We start from the raw sequence: 9,411 nt of genomic DNA, 5'->3' as shown, positions 1-9,411 counted from the left end.
CCTCCTCTGCCTTGTCCTCGTCCTCCTCCTCCTCCTCATCCTCATCCTCGTTGTCATCTTCATCCTCCCCCTCTTCCTCCTCCTCCCTCTTCTCCTCCTCCCTTTCCTCGTCCTTCCCCTCGTCCTACTTGTCCTCATCCTCCTCCTCCTCCTCCTCCTCCTCCTCCTCATCCTCATCCTCCTCCTCGTTGTCATCTTCGTCCTCCTCTTCCTCCTCCTCTTCCTCCTCCTTCTCCTTGTTCTTGTCCTCGTACTCGTCCTCCTCCTCTTCCTGCTCGTCCTCTCCCTCTTCCCCCTCCTACCCCTTCTCCTCCTCCTCCCTTTCCTCATCCTCACCCTCGTCCTGCTTGTCCTCGTCGTCCTCATCGTCCTCCTTGTCCACCTCCTTGTCCACCTCCTCGTCCTCCTCCTCGTCCTCCTCATCTTCCTCATCCTCCTTGTCCTCGTCCTCCTCGTCCTCGTCTTCGTCCTCCTCTTCCTCGTCCTCCTCTTCCTCGTCCTCCTCCTCCTTGTCCTCCTCCTCCTCCTGGTCTTCCCCCTCCTCCTTCTCCTCCCCCTCCTCCCTTTCCTCATCCTCACCCTCGTCCTACTCGTCCTACTCGTCCTCGTCCTCCTCCTCGTCCTCTTCCTCCTCTTCCTCCTCCGCCTCCTCGTCCTCCTCCTCCTTCTCCTTCCCATCCTCCCCCTCCTCCCCGTCCTCACTCTCCTCATCCTCACCCTCGTGCTAGTCGTCCTTGTCGTCGTCCTCCTTCTCCTCCTTCTCCTCTTCTTCCTTGTCCTCCTCATCCTCTTCATCCTCCTCACTGTCCTCCTGGTCCTCCTCCTCCTCCTTCTCCTCCTCTGCCTCATCCTCCTTCTCATCAAAAGAGAAAAATCACCTCAGGTGCCTGACTGGGAGCAGTCTTGGGTTCCCAGCTGGGATATAGCGCGCCTAAGCCAGAGATGGAAAGACTCTGGGGGATTCCAGGAAGAGTCTCCAGTGGACCTCGGAATGGAGAGCTGTTTGCAATCACAAGGGTATAAAAGGCAGGATGGGCATTCTGTGGGCGAGCCTCTGGCACCCAGCCACGCTCCCAGTGCTGCCCCCTTTTGCTTTGCCATTTTTATTGAGTTCTCAGGAAATTTTAAGAACTCATTTCCATATCGGATCTGGGTCGTTTATAACAGTTCCAGGGGCCCCGCAGTGTCACAGTGCTCCCTGCGCACCCTGAGGCCCCACGTCAGCCAGCCCAGGCCATTGCCACACTTCCAGTCACTCCCAGCATGATCCCAGTGACTCCCAGTCTCTCTCAGCATATCCCAGTTGCCCCCAGCATGCTCCTGGTCACTGCCCCTTCTTCCCAGTTGCTTCCAGCATGATTCCAGTTGCCCACAGCCACTCCCAGTCACCCTCAGTGATGTCCCAGTTGCTCCCGGTATATCCCAGTTGTCCCCAACGTGGTCCAAATTGCCCCCAGCATGCTCCTTGTCACTCCCAGTATGATCCAAATCACCCTCAGTGCGATCCTAGTTACCTCCAGCATGGTTCCAGTTGCCCCTAGTACAGTCCCAGTCACTGCAAGTATGACCTCAGTGGCCCCCAGCACAGACACAGTCACTCCCAGTTGCTCCCAGTTTCCCCCAGCATGCTCATTCCCAGTCACCCCAGTTGCCCCAGCATGGTTCCAGTTGCCCCCAGCATGATCTCATTCATTCCCAGTATATCCCAGCTGCTTCCAGCATGCACCCATCATTCCCAGTTGCTCCCAGTAGCTCCCAGTAGCCCACAGTGCAGTCCCAGTTGCTCCCAGTATTTCCATGTCCGTGCTCCCAGCGCTGCTCCCAGCCCTGATCCGTGGGGATGGGAATGTCCCGCTCCCTTCCCGGGGCAGGCTCACACCTGAGCCAGGTGTGCAGGGCAGGACCTTGCCCTGAGCCCAAGCCCTGTCCCCCCTGCAGGATCTGCTTCCCATCGGCCTCTTCCTCCTGCGGCCCCAAGCCCAGCTCGGTGCTGAACGAAGGGCGCTGGGCCGGGGTCATCCCCCGGCAGGGGCTGCGCACCCCCTCTGCCCCCTCCCCAAATTCCCTCCCGGGGCAGCAGGGGCTGGCTCAGGAGTCCTGGGGCTCCTGGGGCTCTGTGCTTTCCTTCCTAAGGAAAAGAACCGTCCTTCTCCTCCAGGCGCCCATGGCCAAAACTGAGATTCTACCTCCCAAATTCTGTCTATCCCAGGATTGCTCCCAGACAAAAGCTGCCATGAGAGACAGATCTGGCTGCCCTCGCCCATGGTGGCCACCTCTCATCTTCTCCCAAAACACCTGGACTTTGTGCTTTTCTTTCATGTGGAAAAACCCATCCTTCTCAGCTGTTGCTATGAGCCAGCCCACTGCTGGGCTGGGGCAGCGAGATGCCGATCAGCCCCAGACCCTCCGTGGATCGAATTTCCCCGGGACACAGACTCGCAGAGTGGATCGATGGGCGGCTCAGAAGCTTAAGCTACATCCCCCCGGGGCTGCGCCCGGCTCCAAACTGCCTTTCCCTGTTCAGGAGAATTCCCTCTTACTCGGTTGTTCACTGGTTCTTTGTTGTATCTCCCAGTAGTTCTTGTTGAATTGTATCCTCCCCCTGGCTTGTAACTCATTGGCTGTTTTTCCCTTTCCCTGCGGTTTTCAAACCCCCTCTAAAACTGAGGGAAAAGCCTCTTGGCGGGATCCCGGATTAAGATCATTGCCATGTTCTGGTTGCTAAACTTCTGACAATAAACCTGTTGGAAGCCAGACCAGAACCCTCTCTCTCCTCCTTTATCTCCGAACTAACGTGAGCCGATATCGTCAGCTCCTGCCGTGTCTCCTCTGCAAAGAAGCCAGCGAGCTCAGGCAGCAGCACTTTTCCTGATGCTGAAGTCGCTTCTGCGACGCACAGAAGTAACACAGCTGGACTCTCTCTGACCGAGGGCACGCCAGAGCTCGTGCAGCGAGCACAGAACTGCGTTACTCGACAAGGTGCCCATGGCCAAAACTGGGGTTCCACCTCCCGAATTCCCAATATCCAAGGGCTGCTCCCAGACAAACCTGGCAGGACAGACAGATCTGGCTGGCCTTGGCCTCTGGTGGCTGTGTCTCATCTGCCCCTGAAACCCTGGGGCTCGGTGCTGCCCTTCCTCTGGAGACCACTGTGACCCTGCGTGGCCTCGTGGAACCCAGGGGCCGTTGTGACCCTGCAGGGCTGGTGGCACCAAGGGGACCATTGTGACCCTGTGGCGTTCCATGGAACCAAGGGGCCACTGTGGCACTGCTGGGCCCAAAGACCCAAGGGGCCTTTGTGACCCTGCAGGGCCCACGGAACCAAGGGAACATGGAACAGCTCTGGCTGCCTTGGGCTCCTGGGGCCGCCTGGCAGCTCCGGCTGACCTTGGCATGGCCAGAGCTGCTTCTCACCTGCCCTGGAGCGCTGGGGCTCCGTGCTTTCCTTCCTGTGTGTGTTGGTTTGGCACGGCCTGGGTTTTGGTAGCGGGGGGGCCACAGAGGTGGCTTCTGTGAGAAGCTGCTGGAAGCTTCCACCATGTCCGGCAGAGCCGATCCCCAATGGCTCTGAAGATGGACATGGCACTGGCCAAGGCTGGGCCACTGAGAGAGGCTGGTAACGCCTCTGTGATAGCAGATTTCAGAAGGAAATGAAAACAAAGTGGGACACAGTGTTTTTGTAGTCAGAGAAGAGGAGGAGGGGAGAACGTGTGAGGGAAACAACAGGGAGACACAAAGGGCAGTGGAGGAGGGGCAGGAGGTGCTCCAGGAGCCAGAGCCGAGATTCCTCTGCAGGCCGTGGTGAGACCATGGTGGAGCAGCTGTGCCCCTGCAGCCCCTGGGGATCCACAGGGGATGCAGAGATCCACCCGCAGCCCTGGGGATCCATGGGGGATGCAGAGATCCACCCGCAGCCCTGGGGATCCATGGGGGATGCAGAGATCCACCCGCAGCCCATGGGGATCCCCGGGGGATGCAGAGATCCACCCGCAGCCCCTGGGGGAGGTGCCCGTGCCGGAGCGGGTGGATGCCTGCAGGAGGCTGGGATCCAGGGGCAGAGCCGGTGCAGAGGGGCCCTGCTCCCAGGCTGGAGCAGCCTGGCCTTGAAGAACTGACCCCATGGAAGAGTGACCCACGCCGCAGCAGTTTTGGGGGGACTGCTGCTCGTCAGATTGGACCCACGTCAGAGACGCTCACGGAGAACTGTCTCCCGTGGGAAGGGACCCCACGGTCTCACAGGGGAACAACTCCTCTCCCTGAGCAGCGGGAGAAGCCACAGGAGATGAACTGACCACAATCCCCATTCCCTGTCTCCTGTGCCATCGGTGGGAAGGATGGAGGGGTGGGGGAAGGTGTTTTGAAAGCTCTTCTTTCACTTCTCATTATCCTGCTCTGATTTTGTTATTAATAAATTCACTTGATATCTGTAAGTTGAGCCTGTTTTGCCCAGGACGGTGTTGGATGAGGGATCTCTCCTGGTCCTTATCTCAACCCATGAACCCTTTGTTATATTTTCTCTCTCCTGTCCAGCTGTGGACAGGAGTGAGAGAGCAGCTTTGGTGGGTGCCTGGAGTCCAGGCAGCATCAATGCACTACAGACCTGAACAAAAACTCCCTGGGCAATGATTCCTCTGTGATCTAAAGCCCCCACCCCTCACACGACAGCCCCGTCCCACAGAAATGTCAGCCACTGAGCCTCTCGCTCTCCACGGCTTCACTGCTTTGGTGCCCAGTGGTTGCCACGGGGCCACCATGGCCCCTCTGAGCTGGGTTTGGGTGGGGTTTTGGTGGGTCTGCAGTCCCCGTTGTAATGTGGTTGTTCCAGTTCACAGACCACGATCTCTGGGCTGGCCACTCTGGGGATTTATTTTTAAGTCACGTTTAAGCTGCAGCTTTGTCCATTCTGTTATTCATGTTCAGGTTGGCAGCTCCAGGACTCGCTGTGATCCACCTGTGACTCACATGCCAGGGCCATAAAATTCTGAAAAACTTCACTGATCAGCCCAGCAATTCCAGCCACTGCTGTCTACTTTTAAATAACACAAAACTGTCAACCCCTCCTGTGCTCACAGGAGTGCCACAGAGCAGGACAGCAGCACAGCAGCCAGAGCTGAGGACTCCCACAAGGACAGAAGGACAGCGTGGAAGGATAAACAGAGCAGCTCTGAAAGCACCGAGTGCTGCTGCTCCCTGGCCCTGCTGCTGTGCTGGGACTCAGCTTCTCTCCCCCTCTGCACACAGGCACTGCCCTGCCAGATTCAGATGAGGTTTCAAAGGAAGCATTTTTGACAAACAAGTTGCTGCAGGATCCTTTATTTTGCTACAGTGCACAGAGGAGGTGATTCCTCATTTCCATTGTCTCTGGGTAAAATTCAAGGTGTAAGCAGTGAATTCTAAATAGGATGAATGATCCCAGTAATGGGATGGTGATGGGATAAATAAAGTTTAACTGAGCACAACATTATCACAAAATGACAAAGGAAACCCTGCACACACACAACCACTCTGAAAAACTTGAGCAGACAGGCTGGGCCTGCACTGAGTTACACTGCAGCTGTGGAGAGCAAAACCGGCACTTCATTGCTGCTGAAAAAATCCAGTCATCATTTTCCTCAGGGCATCCCTGAGCTCCTGGTTCCTCAGGCTGTAGATGAGGGGGTTCAGGGCTGGAGGCACCACCGAGTACAGAACTGACAGGGCCACATCCAGGGATGGGGAGGAGATGGAGGGGGGCTTCAGGTGGGCAAACATAGCAGAGCTGAGGAACAGAGAGAGCACGGCCAGGTGAGGGAGGCACGTGGAAAAGGCTTTGTGCCAGCCCTGCTCAGAGGGGATCCTCAGCACGGCCCTGAAGATCTGCACATAGGAGAAAACAATGAACACAAAACAGCCAAAGAGCAAACAGGCACTGACAGCGATGAGCCCAAGTTCCCTGAGGCGGGATTTGGAGCAGGAGAGCTTGAAGATGTGTGGGATTTCACAGAAGAACTGGCCCAGGGCATTGCCCTGGCCCAGGGGCAGGGAAAATGTATTGGCCGTGTGCATGAGAGCGTAGAGAAAGGCACTGGCCCAGGCAGCTGCTGCCATGTGGGCACAAGCTCTGCTGCCCAGGAGGGTCCCGTAGTGCAGGGCTTTGCAGATGGACACGTAGCGGTCGTAGCACATGATGGTGAGGAGGGAAACCTCTACTCCCATGAAGAAGACAAACAGAAACACCTGAGCAGCACATGCTGAGTAGGAGATGTGCCTGGTGCCCCAGAGGGAATTGTGCATGGCCTTGGGGACAGTGGTGCAGATGGAGCCCAGGTCGGTGAGGGCCAGGCTGAGCAGGAAGAAGAACATGGGGCTGTGCAGGTGCTGGCCGCAGGCTCCGGCGCTGATGATGAGGCCGTTGCCCAGGAGGGCAGCCAGGGAGATGCCCAGGAAGAGGCAGAAGTGCAGGAGCTGCAGCTGCCGCGTGTCTGCCAATGCCAGCAGGAGGAAGGGGCTGATGGAGCTGCTGTTGGACATTGCTGTGTCCGGGCATTGGGTTCTGCCATGGAGAAAAAGACAGTGAAGAGTTAGAGGAGATGTCTGTAACCACAATCAAAGCCATTTCCTGTACACCCTCCCCTGGAACACACACAGACACCCTTTTGTGTTTAAGAGTTCTGAGGTTTTTTTGTTTTTAAGCTCCCCCCATATCTCTCCTGGTATTCTTGGATATCAGAAGCCCTCAGCATTTCTGCTGCCCTCAGGGAGAACAGAGCAACTTTTGCAAGGCAAGATGATGAGTGGACACTCAGAGGAGGTTCTCTGTCATTCTGACCTGTTCAGAGTTTCTCTGTTTCACTTTTCTCAAATGCAGAATGTTCAGCCTCCCATGTTTCCCTTAAAGATCACCAGGTGCTGCTGGGAGCAGATGGATCCACCACAGACCCCCAAATGTCCGTCCCTCTCTCAAGGTCTCAGCACCACATTCGTAGCCGAGGACACACCTGGCTCATTTCACCAACCCGACAGCATTTTCACACTTGTAGCATCTCTGCTTTTCTCTTCTATCTGAGCCTTTCAGATAACACAAAGATGCTCCAGGACAGATTTGCATCCTGGAGGAAACTCCCAGCTTGGAAGGAAACCTTGGGGAGAGAGCCAAGAGTCCCAGAGCTGGCACTGGAACAAGGGAGATTGAGCTGCTGCCCTGGCTGCACTGACAGCCCTGCCCACAGCCGGGCACTGGGGCCAGCGTCACCCTGAGCCAGCTGTGCCCCCTCCCAGAGCCCCCAGGGCCGGGCAGCTGCTCCCAGCCCTGTGCTCTGCAGAGGGAACTGGGCCCGGGGCTGCAGAGCTGCCCCACGGCTCTGCTGCAGCTCTGCCTGCCCAGGAGGGGCTTCACGGCTTGGAGCCCCGGCCCTGAGGGCAGAGGCTTGGCTGGGGGGCACAGGAGGGAGGGGGCTTCTTCAGAGGGAGGGGCTGCACTGGAGGGGATCCTGTGGGGATCTCTAAACTCTCCCTGACACATTGCTGGCTTTGTTTTCTCTCCTTCCCTGATCTCATCTCTGCTTCCTGGGGATTTTCCTCCTGGAGCTGTTTCCCTGTGCCTGATCTCTCCCTGCCAGCACTCACAGACCCCAAATCTCTGTGCACTCTCCTTGGCCCTACAGAAACCTGCCTGTGTGCAGGGCACTGGCTGGGGCAGGTTCTGTTTGCAGCTTGGAGAAAGGACAGCTCAGACTGAGCCTGATGGGTCCAGCCAAGGTGATGCTGGTGCTGTCCATGGGCACAGGAGTGGCTGAAAGCACAGGAGGGATCTCCTGTGCACCTGCTGATCACTAAAAGAAACAGTTTGGATGTCCCAGGGACCTGACAAAATTCATATCACCTTTAATATTTATCCTTCCTCCCCACCATTCTCCAATGGCAGGAAACTGAAAACGAAGTCTCAGGAAATTTCCTCATTTCTATCAAAATCCTTGCATTGGAAATATTCTGGGAGTGATCAGAAACCCTCAGCCCGTCAGAGCCTCATGAGCATTTCACCTCCCCTGCACTCGAGATGCTCTGAGTTGTACTCACAGAATCCGTAGGCAGGGGGATGTTGCAGCTTCAGGAGATCCCTCCAGGAGCTGCAGCTGCCGTGTCCTGCAGCCAGAGGCTTCCTGTGCCAGGGGCTGGGAGTGATTCTCCCGCAGTCACTTCCCAGCCCCTTCCCAGCCCCGGCTGAGTTTAAGCCCTGTGTGCCTCTGTGCTGTGCCCGGGCTGGCTGCAGGCAGTGCCCCAGCCCTGCTGGGCTGTGCCCAGGAGCTGCTCCTGGCCAGAGCTGTCTCTCTGCAGCGCTGCCGCTTGCCAGGAGCTGCCTCTGTGCCAGGAGCCCGGCCCAGCTCAGCAGCACACACACAGCACAAGGACTGGAATGACCCTCTCGGGCCTTGGTGCTGAGGCCCTGAACATCAGTCCCTGACAGGGACTGGCAGAATCCTCTCAAGAATTCCAGTCAGAATTGAACTTCAAAGTTTCTGGAAGTTTTCATGGGTCCCAGTGAGGGACACGACTGAGAAAGTGTCCCCAGGCTGCAGTCAGAGCAGAGAACTGGAGGCAGGATGACAGGGGGGACAAAGAGAAGCCAAGTCTTGGTGCCCTGGGGCACAGCAGCGTCTGTGCCACCAAGGGCTGGGAGGAGACACCTTGTCCTGAGGCCCTGGGGCCTCCTGGCACAGCCCCAGCAAGGCTGGGCACTGTCAGCCCCTTGTCCTGCCCTCAGCATCCCCCCACATCCCAGTGGCCTCAGGGATCTGCTGGAAGGAGTCCCTGGGGAGCCTTGGTCAGGAATGGCCCTGGGGGGCTCCCGAATGCTCCCAGGGACTGCAGGGCTTTCAAAGGACTTTGGCTTTGGCTTTTGCCTGGGAGTCTCTGAGAGCTTTGTGCAATCCTGGCCCCCAATTATCTGCTCTAATGAGTCCCTGGAGATTCTTTGTCAGTAACAACACTCAGTGGGGATCATTAATGCTTCAGGGTACTCAGGGTTAATTTAAGTGCTTCTTTTTGACACTGACTCTCTGAGAGGTTTGTGCAATCATGGCCTCCAATTATCTCCAATTACTTTAATGAGTCCCTTGAGAGCTTTGCATTGACACTCAGTGGGGCTCATTAATGCTATGAAATACTCAAGAGTTTTAAGGTACTTTGGATTTTCCTTCCCACACCTCAGTGTGAGGTTTTTGGGCACTGAGAGGTTTTTGGGCAATCCTGGCCTCCAATTCTCTCCTCCAAGGAGTCCATGAGGAGCCTGTCTTTGGGATGGACCTCAGAGGGACCCATCAATGCCTCGAGGCACTTTGGGTGTTTCCTCTGCCTTTGACTCCTGGAAAGGCTTGTGCAATCTCCTCTCAGGCCCTGAGCTTCAAGGGCTCAGCCCCAAATGCCCCACGGGGC

At 56.8% G+C, this 9,411-nt stretch overlaps 1 protein-coding gene across 1 annotated transcript; it reads right to left on the bottom strand.

Annotated features, from left to right (window-relative positions):
* Positions 1-5,291: 5,291 nt before the first annotated feature.
* On the bottom strand, positions 5,292-6,510 carry LOC116435710 (olfactory receptor 14J1-like). Its single transcript, XM_032092246.1, has one exon. It carries the CDS (start codon positions 6,508-6,510, stop codon positions 5,578-5,580), a length of 933 nt encoding a protein of 310 aa, XP_031948137.1. The 3' UTR covers positions 5,292-5,577.
* Positions 6,511-9,411: the final 2,901 nt, after the last annotated feature.

This window comes from Corvus moneduloides, chromosome 27 (genome assembly GCF_009650955.1).
Source record: "Corvus moneduloides isolate bCorMon1 chromosome 27, bCorMon1.pri, whole genome shotgun sequence".
NCBI lineage: Eukaryota > Metazoa > Chordata > Aves > Passeriformes > Corvidae > Corvus > Corvus moneduloides.
This window is presented reverse-complemented; position numbering and strand designations above follow the sequence as displayed.

Bases quoted from the DNA above. Each gene is read 5' to 3' on its own strand.
- LOC116435710 (XM_032092246.1), bottom strand. From the start codon at position 6,510: ATGTCCAACAGCAGCTCCATCAGCCCCTTCCTCCTGCTGGCATTGGCA.